Source organism: Sciurus vulgaris (genome assembly GCF_902686455.1).
Source record: "Sciurus vulgaris genome assembly, chromosome: 5".
In the NCBI taxonomy this organism is placed as follows: Eukaryota; Metazoa; Chordata; class Mammalia; order Rodentia; family Sciuridae; genus Sciurus; species Sciurus vulgaris.
This window is the reverse complement of record NC_136465.1, coordinates 114,202,139-114,218,938: the sequence shown is the minus strand read 5'-3', so window position 1 is coordinate 114,218,938 and position 16,800 is coordinate 114,202,139. Positions and strand designations below refer to the sequence as shown.

Genomic DNA, 16,800 nt, shown 5'->3' with positions numbered 1-16,800 from the left:
AAAAAAATATTATTGTCTTTTTAGATTCTCCTGTGTGTGTGTTTAAAGCACCTAGGCATTTGGACTAGTGCTTATTTCTTATTTTCAGGATTACTTTAACTTGGTAGTTTCCAAACTGTTCTGCAAACCCCTGGGCTGCTTTTCCTTTAGCAGCTGTGCAGGGGTATGCCAGAAACAACTGTAGGGTTGGAGGAAAGCAGGCTGCAAAGCCAACTCTTGGTTTAAATAAATGAATTCTACTTTCATTTCTACAAATCAGACTTCCAGGTAAGCTTTGACTTTAAGTGTTCTGCTGCACCCACCCCCCTTTTTTTTGTCCAAGTTGCTTTAAATGAAAGTTATAGAAGAGGGAACCTTGAGGCTTTTGGAGATTACCTGTTGGAAATCATATGTGAACTATGGATTTGTTTGCTCCATTAAGGCAGAGAAGCTGCTTTTCTGGGAACTCCTAGGTGAGATTCACTGGTTCGAAAAAGCCCAGATCATGCTGGCGCTGTACCTTAGCTCCTAGGTTCAAACACAGCAGCCTGGAGATGGGTGTAACCTGCCAAACCCCAAACAACCTATTTTCCCGACTCTTATCCTGTTTTCCTGAAGAAGTTTCTTGAATCCCTTTGGTGTGTTCCACTATAAATAAAGTATTTGAGAGCTTTTCTCATTTTTAGGGTGGGACCCATCAGGTCTGTTCCCACCTGTCATGCCCCCTCTTTGAATATATATATAAAATTCTCTCCTTTTGTCTTTATATTTTTAATACTACTTTTCCAGCTTTATTTCCAGCTGGCCCACACCTCCGACAGTTACCCACACCCTCCCCATGCACGACGTGGCAGAAACGACGACTCAGCTTGTTTCTCTGAAACAAGAGAACCACCACCAACGAAGGGTCAGGCCAAATCTCAGCATCAATTCTGTTTTACAAAAGGCTCAGTCAGAGAGGATATCGGTGATGGAACTCTCTTACTTTCACTTTTTCTGCTCCAACAGCCAAAATCATTGCTTTAGCCTCCAGACACATCCTGCAAGGCCATACCTATTGGGTACAGAGACTGAGAAAACAATGGCCAAATCTATCTTGAACTGGGAGGAAAGGAATCACCTTTTGTTCATTTTTGGTTATCTCTTAAAAGATCTCTCTTCCTGGGCCAGAGTCCATGTGGTAAGCATGCTAGTTCTTTGCTGCTTTCCACGGAGGGCTCAGAGGAGAAGTCAAGCATGACGTAAAAGTCATCTCATACCTAATCCCTGTACTGCTGCCCCCTACTCAGATCTTTTAGATGGGCAGCTTGGAGATCAGTGGATACCAGGTAGCCCATCACCTTTCTCCTTCCTTTGCAGTAACCCTAGCAGTGTCTTTTCCAAGATAGGTTCTTACTATGTTCTGTCTGCACAATGTACTCACCAAGGGGCGGGGAATGGGTTTCTGTGGTTTCTTTGAGCCCAGCTTTTTCATGGCATTGTAGTACTTCTTCTGTTCCTCAGTCATGAAGATGTCCTGACCTCCAAAGTAAAGGAGGGAAAAAGAGAAGAGCAATTACAACTAGTGTTCACATTCTAGGCTGTGGACCTAAGGCTCAACACTGAGAACTGAGTGAGACATATCCCCCAAATGTCAGGTTAGCTGCTGACTGTACCAGAGTGAGGTAGATCTGGGATAATATTCTAATTCAAAGAGACGGCTACTTTTGTTTTCAGCTCAGGATTTCTGAGTTTTGCCAAGCAAGGTAGGAAGGAAATAGACTATACGACTACAGGTGCTCAGGGAAGGGTAAACTTCAGAGCAAAGATGTACAGTCTCATAACATATTTTTGGTCTGATTTCCTGATAAACTTCTAGAAAAAATATTTATTTTTATTTTTTGGTACATGGGGATTGAGCCCAGGGGTACTTTACAACTGAGCCACATTTTCAGCCTTTTTTTATTTTGAGACAAGGTCATGTCAAATTGCTTAGGGCCTTGCTAAGTTGCTGAGGCTGTCCTTGAGTATGTGATCTTCTCACCTCAACCTCCTGAGTGGCTGCGATTATATAGGTGTGCACCACTATGCACAGCTTAAAAATATTTTAAAAAAAATAAAGTAATTTTTAAGTCCTGACTCATGGCTCACTTATTTTAGATGACATTCAAAATTTGGAAACTCTTGTGCAAGAAGGCAGTTTATAGAGTTTTTTTTGAGTTTGTTGGGACAAACTTGACTTACAAAATGAATAACAAGGGTAATCTTTTCAATTTGTTTTGGAAAAACTGCTAATCATCTGAGATATGTAAGGAAGTGAGCTTTCCAAGGGTGGCCTTTCGGATTCCAACTTCCAGAGATTAAAATGGATGATTACAAGTCTGGGCAATTTCTGCTTCTCACTGCAGGTACTCATCTGCTTCTTTCCATTATGCCTCTGTTCCAGAGGCACTCTCTGCCCTAACTCCCTCTGGCAGTCAAGACTAGTAGTAGGCCTTGTGAATAAAAGACTGCTAGTAAATTCAGTAAATCATATGCTGCAAAATCTAGCCCTGAATAGAAAGAGTTGGTTGGAGCTGAAGTACAGTGGAGCAGTGCCACAATTTTAGAGAAAAGAAAGAGGGATCTTTTCTCTCCAATGACTGGGACAGAGGGCCTCTCAGCTGGGTTGATGACTGGCATTGAGGGGAGGAGACATATCTTTTTCTTTTGTTGATTGAAGTTATCAATGATGACACCAATGAACAGATTCAAGGTGAAGAAGGAGCCAAAGATGATGAAGATGACAAAGTAGATGTACATGTAGATGTTGTCCTCATATTTAGGCTGCTCATCAGGCTGTCAAAGGACAGGAGAAAAGGATGAGAGTCAGCTCCCAGCCTGGGGATCTTGTGGGTGATTCTGACATGCCAAAGCCATCAGCCATGGCTTCCTGTCTGGGCTACCGAAAAAGCTGGAGGTGGGGGAGACCTAGCTTTTTTCAGCCTGCCTCCTTCTCCACACTGGCAGCTCCAGCTGCACTGTCACTGCTATGACTTATGGGGAGAACAGGCAAATCATGAGGGGAGAGGTGGGTTGCTTGTTGGGAGCCACACTTTTATTTTAAGACAGGACTGAAGAGTAGACAGCTCTGTTGGGGCCAAGTAAAAATCAACTGTCTAATCATCTGTAGCCAATATGAGAGAGTAAGGATTTACTGAGCAAAGGAAAATAACCAATAATCAATAAAACAAGCAATTACCACTCCAAACAGAAACTCTGACACCTCCATTCCGCCTCCCTCCCTTTCTTCTTCTTGATGATTCTACCATTCTGCTTGCTTTCTAACAATCTAGGAAGGTTCTGTTTCACCATGTACATCCTTACCTTTCGGGAATCTACAGCTGCATACATGATGTCCATCCAGCCTTTGAAGGTTGCCTGGCAAACAGAGTCAGTCATTAGGCTGTGCCTGTGAGGGAGTGGTAGGAGTCTAGGCAAGGGTCCCAAAGGCCAACCTCAGGGACACAACACAGGGAGTTTGGGTACAGCCTCATACAGGGCCGAAGGTGTCTTTGAGTAAGTCCCTGAAAATAACATCAGAGTTTGGCAAAAAACCATGTTAACAATGGTAAGTGATAACTTTCAAACAAGGTCTTAAAATGGGTTTGAGAAGGAGCCTGAAGTCAGGGCAAATGCAGATTTATGAGCAAGTGGCACGAATCTACTCAAGGTGCTTATTAGACTTTAGCCTTCCACTTAGGAGCCATTTTTTTTTAATAGGTGTTTTATAAGCAATGGGGGGGGGTCTGAAAAATTCACAGTTTCATTAAAAAAAAAAAAACAAGGTCAGAACTTATCTCTTACTAGTATACACGAGTAGCCTGCAGTACGGCAATCCTGGCGGCATCCTTGATGCCAATTCTAATTGACATCCCTTTCCAATTGTCTTTGTCTACTATACCTAGCATGATTTTGGGAAACAAATATGGATAATCAATTTAATATCTTCCATGTTTAGTTTGTTCAACCAGATTCTAAGCTTTTTCCAGGCATAGGAAAGTCTTTTTATTCATCTAATGGCCCTATCACCAAGCACAGTGCCTTGCATATGGTGGGTGCTCTGAATACAGTGCCTGACTGATATGCATTGGTTTTCTGGAGCTGCTCCAGTTCAGATTTGACTTGTGGGTTCAATTTCTAGAACTAAGGCAGAATAGCAAAAGAGCTTTGTGGCAGGCTACAATACAGCTCAATCCCCTAACTTTTGCCTCCTCCTACAAACAGTGAGTGCTTATTGTTCAGGTTAGGTTGAAAGCTTCATTTGCAATATCACATTTAACATTCACAACTGAATGATGTGGGCATGGCAATAATAGTAATGAAATACAAAATAACAATTACTATAATTAAGCTCTGCTATGTGCTGGGCATTATGCTAAGAAATTTTTCAAGTACCATGAATTCAATTTTTTTTTTTTTTGGTACTGGTGATTGACCCCAGGGGCACTTTACCACTGAGCTACATCTCTAGTCTTTTTATTTATTTAGAGACAGGGTCTTGCTAAATTGCTTAGAGCCTTGCTAAGGTTGCTGAGGATGGTCTTGAACTTGTGATTATCTTGCCTCAGCCTCCAGAGTTACTGGGACTACAGGTGTGCACTGTTGTGCCTGGCTCATGAATTCTCTGTTGAGAGAACCATGTAGGGTATTATTAACTATGTTTAATCAATGAAGAAACTGAGAAGTTGAGTAATTTGTATCGTTACATATCCAGTAAATATCAGATGATGGCTAAAAACTGTATTTGTCAGATTCCAAAGTTCATGAGTTTGCATCAGCTGTCTTGTCAAACATTCCAAAAAACTGGCAAGAGAGGAAAACTAGGCATGATGGAATGAAGTTAGGCAAAAGAGACTTATCCACATAATTAAAATACATTTCTTCTTATTATGCCATATAAGACCTTTCTCTGGGGTTGAGCTGACAAGAGTGGCAGCATCACAGCACAGCTGACTTTAGCAGAGCTATTATGTAGGATTATTATGCTCCATCAAAATTGCCCTTTCTATTTTTGTCTATGCACTTATCTTCTTGATTTCTTTAACTATGACTCTGACCTGGGGGGGAAGGTGATCTACCAGTTTACTATGTTGCAGCAAGTGTTATTTGTTGCCAAGTAGGTCTGGTTCTGAGCACAAAGAGAGATTCCTTTTGAATGAGATCTTGTAGAAGTCAGAATATACAGGATAGGTGTCTCCTTGAAACTGGTTTGGGAATTTAACTCCCTTATTTAAGAGTAATCCTGATTCTGAAAGCAGGGTTGAGAAGGAACCAAATGAAATGTCTGCTAGCTGCCTGAATTTCCCAAGATTGAAAAAAAAAAAAACAATACTTACTACTTGAAGAAGGGCCAGATATCCTGCCCCTACATTGTCAAAATTGATCTTCACGTTCTTCCACCTGATCTCTGTGTTGTTCCCCTCCATTAACTTTTCACATTCAGTTTTATTGTTGACATCTTCAATTTCAAATCGGATTTCAGAAGTCTCATTAAAACAGTAGTGGTATTTTCCCGCAAACAGGTTAACTCCCATGATGCTGAAAATCAGCCAGAAGATGAGACACACCAGCAGCACATTCATGATGGAGGGGATGGCGCCCACCAAGGCATTCACCACCACCTGCATTGGAAGGGGAGGTTGCTGAGTGTTGGGAGGAAGTGAGGGAAGCACATTCTTTTGATTTCCAGGAGGGGAATGACATTTGTGTGGCTTTTCTGCTATAGAAACATTATGTTTTCTTTGCAATTAGCGTAACTGGACAGATCCACAAATTTCTAAGTTTGTGAACAATATTTTGGGGAATTTTAATAAGTTGCATGTTTACTTCAACTAACACAAACTCCCCTGCCCAAGTTGACCCTCATCATCTCTTCTAGACACCAACCTGGGACCAAAAAAATTAAATAAATAAATAAAAAAAGATTTCTTAGTCCAGTCTCCCTCCTCTTCAACTTGTAAAATAAACCTCCATGGAAAAATCTGAGCAATTGCAAGCTTGCTAGTTGCCTTTCAACACATTCCCCCTCTGAAAAACAAGGCATGATTGTTCAAAACCACAGAGAGCTGCCCTTTGGGTTGGCAGTGAATCACTCAACAGTACATAATGTCTCTTTTATGACTATGCAAGGCCAGTTATCTTTCAGGCAATAGCTGAGCATGCATATTTTGCAGGCTCAAGAAAAAAAAAAAAGCTATATTCCCTCTACCAAACAGTATAAAATAAAATCTGAACAGATGTGCTTTCCACTCAAGGTTTATTCTTCATCCTTTTTTCTGATTTGGAGGCTTCTAAATCTAAAAGTTGAAATGCATGGCTAATGTTGGTATCTGTCTGCTTAGTACAGGGCTTGACCTTTACAACATATTCGAGAGCAACATGACTTTTTTTTTTTTTTAAATGGTTTTGGGTTAGATCACTGTTCTAGAAACTAAAAAACTGACATGTTATTAAAAAAAGTGGGGGCAAAGAAAAAAAAAACATTTGTGGGTTGTTTTAAACGTGGACTTTGCTTTATATGAGGTAAGAGTTGTCAGAGAACAACTCTACTGTTGCAGTAGTTTTCACTGGAAGAGTTCAAGTGCTTACAAAGGTAACATTTCTGGTGATGGGACAGGAAACAAAGCTAGTTTCATCTCTGCCCAGAGTTTCATTTGTGATGTCTTAAGCAGGGATGCTAAGGCTCAGAAGAATGCTTCTTCCTTTTTCTAATACTGAGGAGGATTAATGGAGTAGGAAACAAAGACACTGGATATAAATGAAGTCTGTCTTCTCCCGATGTTTTGTTTGGAGGCAGGGAGGTCATGCTGTATGAGGAACGCCAGGGGGCAGCCCTGGGCTCTAACTTGAACCCTATTGGGTTTAGGTTTTATCTTTCGTTTTTGCCTTAAATTACACTGTCTATTATGTCAGAACAAATGGCTGAGAAGAACTACCTGTTTTGTCTTATATAAAAAGGCAACAATATTCTGCTAGGGAGTCACTCTTTCTTGAGATTAAAATACTCATCTGTGATTCTCAATTCACGTATGAAGGCCTTTAGAATGAGAGGCAGTTATTTCTTAATTCTTAGACCAAGAAATCTCTTCAAGATCTGATAACTGTCATTAGTATAAAATATTTATTACTTTGAGCAAGGAAAGCTAGAATATCTGAAATCCAGAAAATCTTTAATGTCACTTTGGAGAATGCTATTTACTTTTATGCATTTATGTATCAAATCTGTAAGATAATCAGATTTAAATTTTACCTCCTCATTCTACAGTTGTTCACCCTTTGGTGAGGGCTCCAAAAAGCAATGGAATGTGCAAAAGAACAAGCAAAAGGCAGATGATCCACAAATGGAATAATCATTTCTCAAACAATACGAGTACATCATGTAAAGGTTCAAAAGCTCAAGTCTACGTGACAGCATTTTGCAGCAGTTTAGGTGAGAGATCATGACATTCTATTAGACCACTACCAACATGAAGTAGGGAAGTAAGCCCTAAAAATGGAAACCTGGAAATATTGGTTTTTACCTCAATTCAGAACCTACCACCTCCAGGAATTCTCATTGTACAGAGAATCTTTTTTTTTTTTTTTCCCTTGGTACCAGGGGCACTTAACGACTAAGCCACAATCCAACACCCCCCTTTTTTTTTATATTTTATTTTGAGATAGGTTCTTGCTAAGTTGCTTTGAACTTGTGATCTTCCTGCTTCAGCCTCCTGAGATGCTGGAATTACAGAAGTGTGCCACAAGCCTGGTTGTACAGAGAATCTTAAACTTCTATTCGAATCCAGTCTAACCCATCCTACATGATGTCTTAAGTGTTACAGTTATATATGGATAATATTTACAGCAGGGAAGAGTAATCAACCAAGTGATCTCTGAACTTTATAATCATAGATTTGACCAAAGGGCTCAAAACACAAAAATATTTGCTGAGGCTTTGCTGATGACATAAAAATACTACAAATCCAATTTTTGTGCATGTATGTACACATTCACGCATGGTACTGGGAACTGAACCCAGGGACACTCTACCACTGAACTACATCCCCAGTTCTTTTATTTTTTTGAGAGAGGATTTCACTAAGTTGCTGAGACTGACCTGGAACTTGTGATCCTCCAGCCTCAGCCTCCTCAGTTGCTGGGATTATAGGCATGCAACACTGTACCCAGTTAATCCAATATATTTGTAAGATGTAAATGTACTTTTATCTATCAATCACAACCAAAGAAAATCTCCTCACCTTAGTTTTATGAATGAAACAGTGAACAGAGTTGATGAAATTAATAATTCTTCCTTGCTGTGAATATTAGCTGACAAGCTACAAAATATTACACAGAAATTGTTTAACTGTGCTCCACATAGAAATGTCATTATGCTGTTATTCTCAGTAACTAAAGGGAAGAAACCAGGCTTATTATTTTAAACTCTCACACTAACGATATAAATGACAACTCAAATTTCCTTGAGTCACTTAATAAATTGGATTTCTTCTGCTCTTTTACTCTCTAGTTACAAGACATTGCCCTTCATGATGAACTCCATTATTGTTAAAAACTACATACAGTATAGGAATATTACTCAGTTAGGTTTTAGCAATCTATAAAGTTTTTTCCAATGGAAGTTTATACTTAGTGCTGGATACTAATCTCACCTAATTGATGAGAAAATTCCAATGGATATTAATTCTTACATTTTTATCTTCTCTATAATGCCTAGGACATTTTTATTCACTAAACACTATAAAATCCATCAAATAGCTTTTAATATATGGCAGAGGGAACATGGCTTTAATGGACAACTATGTACTGACAATCAACAAAAAATGCATGCATGTTTCATAGCATTACTACTGTATACTTTCAAAAATTTAATAGCACAGCAATATCTTTAAAGATTACTATGGAGGAGAGAAAAGCAAAGAACTACATTAAGTATTCCTTTGCCAACAGCAGGAGTGTTTAAATTTTTCTGATATTTGGTTTGAAGAAGGAGAGAGGAGACTGAAATGAGTATCCCAGGACAGGCTGGGGTCACATGCTCCCTCTCAAGTGAAGGTCTGAGTCTATAACTGGAGCAGCACAGTGACAGTTGAGCCCATCTGCATGGATGGTATTCAGTTCATGAAGGTTTCTGACTTAAAGTTTTCTAATCTCACAAGTGTTGGCATACAGAAGAACCCAAGCTAAAGAATGAAAAACACATGCCCCTGTAGAAATACAAAATTTATGCGAAACATATATTCTTAGTTCTTATTTATTACTGGGAAACTTAAGCTTGGCCAAATGCAATCTCTTCTGTGGTTACTCTTCCACAGAAGGGCGAGAAACTGCAGGGCAGGAATAAATCTCTGATCTCTCTCTACCTGCCCAACCAGATCAGGGCAGGACTGCTGGCTGACTGGCATCAACCCAATAAGGTGGCTCCTCTACACCAAAGTTTCCCTCACTCATTGTTATTGTTTTAGATTGCAGCTTTGGGCTCAAACTTGTTCTTGCCCATATTATCTTATTTGAAAAGAGCGTGATGTAGACAATTTTCATTAAAAGTTTCTATGCTACTTGAAAGTTGACAAGTAAAAGTTTTCTGGGAAATGGAAACAGAGTTCAGGGAAGGTGGGGAAAGGAGGAAATAAAGGGAAAAGATGAGGCTACTAAAAGGGCTCTTGCATCCAGATTATTCAACTCATTTCCTCATGAGCAAATAGGTCTGCAGTGGGGACTTTCTGCCACAGGGACAGCAGCAGTGAGCAACCAGATGGAGAAAGTTAGTAACAAGTGTGGGGCAAGTGGTAGAAGCTTCAGGTATTAACAATCCCCTTTTAGGAGATTCAAGATCACTGCTGAGAATGTGGGGGGACAGCAGGCTATTGAGCTCAGGTACAATGTTGAACAAGCATGATCTTTAATGGCATTTATTTAGTTGCACCTTGTCTTCAGTTTTTTTAAATGACCAAAGTGGATTATTAACTCTATAACAACACTACTATGATTTATTAAAAAATTTACCCCTTATGAAAAATATGGGAAAGTCAAGGAAGTAGGGATGAGTATTTTAATTTATTTTCAACCACAGCCAGCAAAATCACTGACTGTTGTCTCTCTCCCAACATTAAGCCCAATCCTAACCATGGCCTCATTGCATACATTCTGAAATGTCTCTTCTATGGAATAAAGACTTAGCATCCCCAATTTATTCTTTTTTTAAAAAAAACTTTTTAGTTGTAGATGGACACAAAACCTTTATTTTATTAATTTTTATGTGGTGCTGAGGGTCAAACCCAGTGCTCATGCATGCTAGGCAAGTGCTCTACCACTGAGCCACAATTGCAGCTCCTTCAATTAATAAAAACAAATTTGTGCTGCTGGTGGAACTGCCCCTCCTGCAGATGGTTTCAGGACTACAGAGAAAGCTCATGTTTAGTAAACCAAACTGTGACTGTGCTACAGAAGAAACACCAGTTTATTGCAAAAAGTGAATAAACTAAAATAGTAAGATAAAGTTCCCAAGTCTCAGTGAAATTTTCACCTTCCTGTGCAACTGTGAGTGCCAGAGGTCACAGATGAGGAATGAGTGGAGCAGCACTGTCCTGGTATCCCGTTTCTCCAATCAGTCTTGCTTCGTGTGGACTATTGCAACAATTCAGTTTTGGTCCTACATTCTGATATTTGCACATTTAAGAACAGATCCTCTGGTTTGCTCTCCTGCATGTATTCAACATCTGAATTGAAATGAGTTTTCTTGGTCTCGTTAAGTACAACAGACCTCTCTCATTACAACTATTATCACCAAAACCAGCTGTCCACTTGATTTTAGGAAATTGACTTTTTAGTGTGAGTGTGTGCACACATGTGCGCACACACACAATTAATAAAACCATAAAAGAAAAAGGCACCAGAAGAGGGAGCCTTATTCTGAGTTGGCAAGGTGATAGCCCCTGTACGGTATGGATTTGGGTGGAGTATCGCCAAAGCAGGCATAGGAGGACTTGAGAAACTTTAGGAGAACTAGCTGATAGTCAGTCCTCTAGCATCATCCCTGGTTGTTTTGACAGTGTTAGGATAGTGGACCATATAGCATGGGCAGAGGGGTGGGGGTGAGGAGGAAAGCTTTGCTATCAGACAGAGGCTGCCAGTCCTTATGGGACTGGGCTGAGAACAACAAGGTGCAATAAGAGGAATCAGAATAGAAAGAAAAGCATTTCTTCTCCCAGGGCCATGCCAAATTCTGTTCCATCCCCAATTACAAGCCTGCCATGTGTCTTCAAGTCCCTTCTGCTGCTTTCTCAGTGACTCCAAGGCCACAGTCCCCATCTGGTTAATGCCCCTATCCACACTCTCCCTGCCTGCAGCCTGTGCTTTTCAGTGGGTCTGTGGGTGATAATTCCCCTTCTTTGCACCTGGTGATTCTCCCTATTAATTCAACAGCCCAGAAAGCCGCCCCAAGTGCTACAGGTAAGCCAGGCCAAATGAGAATAGCCAATGTTAACATGTTCTGCGATGGTATGTTGTTGGGGGTGGGGCCAATATTAATGTGATGAGGCAGCTTAATGCAACTCCCCTGCGCACGGGGCTGGTGCGGGGCAGAAAGTGGAGGATCAAATCGGCAGCTGCATCACAGAATTCGTGTTTGAATGATCTTTCCACCATGTGATCAGTTCTAGCATGCTTAAACAGTTTCCATTGGCATGCAGAAGGATCAGCTGCTCTTAGTATCTTACCCTCATCCCTTCAAATCGTGATAAGGCTCTTAAGGGTCTCAAAGCTCTTAGGGTCCTAAGGGACTTTATGGCACCTAGTTCCGAGTAGCCCAGGGCATTAGCTATAAGGCTGACTAAAGAGACCTACACGGAAACAGAAGAGAAAAACAAAAACAAAAAAGGAAACAAAAAGAAAAAAAAAAAAAAAAAAAAGAAAAGAAAAGAAAAGAAAACAGAGGTTCCAGAGTGTTAGAATAAAGCCCCTAGCACTGATTATACAGATAGGGCCCCCCAGGTGGAGCAAGTGGGTAACACCAGCTGCCTATTTCAACTTGACTCAAACGACCTGGAAGGAAAGGTGGTTGAGAGAGGCAGAAGAAAAAAACACAAAGGGAAGAGTAAATCGAGAGAAGGCGGTAGAACATACACACAAGTTGGAAAGGGAAGAGGCTGAAGGGAAAGGGAGAGAATGAGGAAGTTCCATTGGAAGGAGAGGAGCCTGAAGAGATGACAAGAACCTTACCCTCGCCCTTTACAGTCTCTGCAGGTCCCAGAAGTTCCCATTAAATTAAGCCAGACAAATTTAATGGTACCTATGGAAAAGAATACAGATAAATACACATACTCCACACAAGCCGCCCCCTCCTCAGCTCATTCATCATGGGATTTCCAACAGGGACAAGCTCTCTCACTCCTGGTTGGCAAGAAACCATTTGTTTGAGAATTTGATGAGTCACTACATCAACAAAGGAAACGTACTGAATAAGTATCGCAGGTGACTTTGCAGTTCCCAAGAAAAGAACCAAATAAGGAAACTCCTTGACAGAATTTTGACCCCATGACAACTCAAGTCATTCTTTTCTCCCTCACTTTTAATTAATAATACTTCCAATTTATAAGCATAACCATGACCCCTTTATGGCCATGAGAACTTGGGTGGGTCTCAATAACTAAATCCATATTTTTTCTTATGATTCCCATTCTTTCCTCCAGAATAGCCTCATATGAATTGGTCTCAGGTTTGTCAGTTCCAGAATAATTTTCTGTAACTTTCACCATTAAAATAATAGCTGGCAAAATTCTTGGGGAAAAAAAAAAACTTATCATTTTATACATATGAGGAAACTGACCATATACAAAAATCTGCCCACTGTCAGTGGCAGTTCTGGATCCAGGATGAGATGTCCACACTGCTGACCCCTGGGCCAGTGCCCTTTCTTCCAAGGGCAGATTTGGAAGATCTGTCTGCAGCAGACAGGTTACATGACAATATTCCAACAGGATCACCGGTGTCCGAATAATCCCGAGCTGATCTATTGACATACTTGGGAAAGTAGTCTGTAGGTCTCCAGGTCTACACTTGGGTGAAATGCTTTCCTGCTATTCTAGAGGCAAACTTACCTTATTCTATCTGAGCTTAGAGCAGTTACTATAATGACATTTTAATACTGGCTACTAAGCACACCTTAGGCTGCCTGGGCCTGATCCCTAGGGGATATGGAGCTCTTCAGGGGGCACCAGACCTGAACACACCTGGTCAAAAACCCTACAGTGTCTGGGTGTAGGGTTTCTTTCGCTCTCTTTTATTTATTAATTTATTTTTTGGTACCAAGGATTGAACCCGGGGTGCTATATCACTGAGCCACATCCCCAGTCCTTATTTATATTGCTTAGGGCCTTGCTAAGTTGCTGAGGCTGGCTCTGAACTCATAATCCTCCTGCCTTAGCCTCCTGAGCTGCTAGAATTACAGGCATGAGCCACTGCACCTGCCTGGGCGTAGGGTTTTTTAGAGCAGCTTTTATATTGTACAACAAATTCTGCAGTAGGTTAAGTTATTTCCACCTTATATTACTTGGTTTAATTTATGGTATTTTAAAGTAAAATTAAAAAAGAAAAAAACCTACAATTTAAGTTTCATTTGCTGCTTTTTTCTCTATTCTAGGGCTTTAGTTCTTGATTCCATGTCTCCGAATGTGCACACATGCACGCACACACACACTTTTAAAAATGAGGACATTTAAGTAGCAGGATGGGCAGTGGGTAGAAGTGGAAGGTCAAAGACTTTACAAGGGTCAGAGATGAGAAGGCTTATATGTTTCAATTTTAAAGTGGGCTGTGAACTTTGATTTATGCATGTACGCATAATTCATCAACTTAATGTCTTCTATGGAGTCCTAGGCAATGTCCAAAGCAAATCTGAAACTAGACATTGCCCTATTGGGGTACTCATATTCTCTGACAGAAAGATGGTCCAGGGCTAATCCCTGCCTAAAATAAGGGCTTCAAAAGCCATATCTGTAATACAGCAGTACTGAGCAATCACTTCAACTCCACCTATAATTAGCAGTAAAAATTTGTATGGAGGCATCTTCTCTCAAGTATAGTCAAATCTTAACCCCAAATAATCTAAAATGGCAGATTCTTACTGAGGCCATAAGATCTGAAGGTAAGCTATCCCATTTCATCTAAGTATCTGAGTTCAGAAGTCCCCTGGGTCAGCTTCATCCTGTGAAACTCCGTCAGGTAAAAACTGTAAAAAACTAAGCTTTGAGTGGTCACAGGCCCACACAATGCAAGAAGGCCCCACCTCTTCAGGGTGGGTGACTTATCTGTTAACAATCAGGTCTACAGGGGGTGGAAGGGTGGAGAAGGTTCAGAGGCCAATTCCTAGGCAAATCTGAAACTAGACATTGCCCATCAGCTGATCGACTGATCGAAGATCTCCCAAGACAGAATCAATAAGGGTATTATCTGGGTTATTAGCAGCTGAGGGCTCACATAATCCTCTGAGTGTCCATGTTAAACCTTCACTGGAGATAATCAGAACATTACTTAAAACGCAATTTAAAGAATGAATCAAACCTAAAAAAAAAGGGGCGGGGGAGTTGAAGAATCAAAATCCAGGGCATTTATGGCTGTGGGAATGGAAGAAAACATACACTGGGTGACATTTTCATAATAAGTAAACAGAAAATGTTTTTAGTAGTCTGAACTCTGGCTGAGGTGCATGGTCTCTGAAAGCTCCCATCCTTGGACTGGATATGCTGGTTAACTGCTGCAAACGATGGGGAAATTTTCCCTGGAGAAAAAATGACAACATTCTTTTACAGGATTCAATCTCTGTGGCAGTAAAGGACCTGAGCAAAATAAAATGACCCTGTTCGGAACGTAAATAGCTTATTAATAAAAAGAACTGAACTTAGAAGTTGTTTGGATTATCCACAGAAACCTAAAGGGAAAAAAAAGTGCTTTCAGCAGCTTTATGAGGCAACAAGGAAAAATGAATATCCATTAGGGAAACAAATATGGAGATGAATGACAGATATCAAGTCACCAGAGGATCAACTAGAAGGAACATTCTCTCAGAGATGGCAGTAAATTAGGACCTACAATTTATACTTGCTGGTTGTTCTGAAATACCAAGGGAACCAGATATTTTACCAAAATGGGCAGAAGAAGCTCTAATGCCAGTCCAAGCTGTATTGTCCATCCACAACTCAATGATGTTCAACTGGAAAGCCATTGTGATGGATTGGGGTATTCTCATTTAGCATGCTATGCTTCAAGCTGGTGGTTCTTTTGTGTATGAATCTTGTCTTTTCATACCCTTAGAGAGAAGTGCCCTGGTCTGACTCTTTCTATATTCCCTACGGCACCTAGTTGGCAAGAGGTTTTGCATATTTTGGGTGCTCAACAAACATTTGATAAATGAAGAATAAGTGAACTGTTCTGTTGGAGTCAAGTAGTAAATAAAAGGGAGGTTCCTAGGAGGGGTCCATTGCCAGAATGCTAGGTTACCACACACCTATAACCAGACCAGAGTTGCCTAATAGCCAGCATTCGTTCCCCAGAGGTTTGGCCATGCCTGCCTGTGTCCCTGTGACTCCTTATGGCTCTGGGACAACAGAAACATGTATGGTAGAAACCAGTACAGAAGCATTCTCTGGAGTCAAGTGTTAGGCCCCCAAGCAATGTAATAATCCAGCAACTCCCAAAAGCTAGAGGGACTGATGAATTGCAGTCAACTGGCCATATGCCTCTATTATTATTTTTTAAATCTCTTTCTACCTAGCATATAATAAACATATTTGTTAAAACAATGGTGACGTGTAGGGCTGTTATGCATTTAGTGGCCTACGTGGTACCAGAGGCATGTGAAATATCTGATGAACATTCTCAAATCCTGGGGTAGATCACCCCAGAGAAGAGGGAGAGAGTGGTTCAGCTTGGGGTAGATGGTAGAGGGAAAGGCCATGGTGGGAGATTTGTTTCAAATTACAGCATCTCTAGGGTAGCTGGAGTGTGGTAGCAGATGCATACATGTCTGAGTCCTCATAAGGTCCAAAAGATGAGCTCCCATAGGTGTCCTACCTGACTCTGGGAAGTTCAGAGGAGTTACTGTGAAATGGCACTTCCCTTTCTCTAGAAAGAGAGCTGGTACAGTCTGATTTCAGGTCTCTAGGCCTTATTCTACACTCTGCCTAAGTCTCAGTGCTGCAGCTTTCTGTCTGAGAGAAGGAGAAATCCCCCACAATATGATATTGATGGTTGTTGAAGCGAGTGTAGAGACCTCTTACTGCCAGGGTCTGTGGCCATTATCTATTTGGTTAACCTTAATGAACAGGCCTTCTCATCTCATTGAGAAATCTTTCCAAAGGCTTGTTTTTTGAAATGGAAGAAAATGGAGACATGGTGATAGCTTTTGGAAGAAGCCACTAACCACAGAAATTGCAAACTGTTAGGAAAGGAATGTATCTATGAAACAGAAATTATTACTGGTGTAGAGTGCTAGGCTCCTGTTACCTAAGAGAGAGATTTCCATATCACCCTGTCCTAGATTCCAGAAGTACTCTATGGGTGGTTCATCAAACCATAGAAATTTCATCCATCATCAATGAAATTTCTCTTCTAAACATACCAACCTAGCTCCCAGCCACCCAACTTTTGTGTTGCCTCTCAGCCCCAGGTAGAAAGTGAATTCTCCATGGGCCCTGGTCCAGCAATTCCCATGTACTCTTTGAATGTTGATTTGTCTGGGAAAAAAAAAAAGCTTTAGTTATTGTACAAAATAAGAGAACAATCACTACTGTGAGTAAGGTCAATAAG

General features: G+C 40.7%; 1 protein-coding gene across 6 annotated transcripts in view; it reads right to left on the bottom strand.

Moving 5' to 3' along the window:
- SCN8A (sodium voltage-gated channel alpha subunit 8) overlaps positions 1 to 16,800 on the bottom strand; it is a 181,802-nt gene that overhangs the window by 10,753 nt on the left and 154,249 nt on the right. For all 6 annotated transcript variants that reach the window (XM_079139767.1, XM_079139766.1, XM_079139769.1 and 3 more), the window contains 5 exons: positions 11,715 to 11,837; positions 5,337 to 5,621; positions 3,325 to 3,378; positions 2,659 to 2,796; positions 1,403 to 1,507 (listed from right to left, as the gene is read on the bottom strand). In XM_079139767.1, coding sequence (XP_078995893.1) covers positions 1,403 to 1,507; positions 2,659 to 2,796; positions 3,325 to 3,378; positions 5,337 to 5,621; positions 11,715 to 11,837 — 705 coding nt within the window. The remainder of the gene's footprint in view (positions 1 to 1,402; positions 1,508 to 2,658; positions 2,797 to 3,324; positions 3,379 to 5,336; positions 5,622 to 11,714; positions 11,838 to 16,800) is intronic.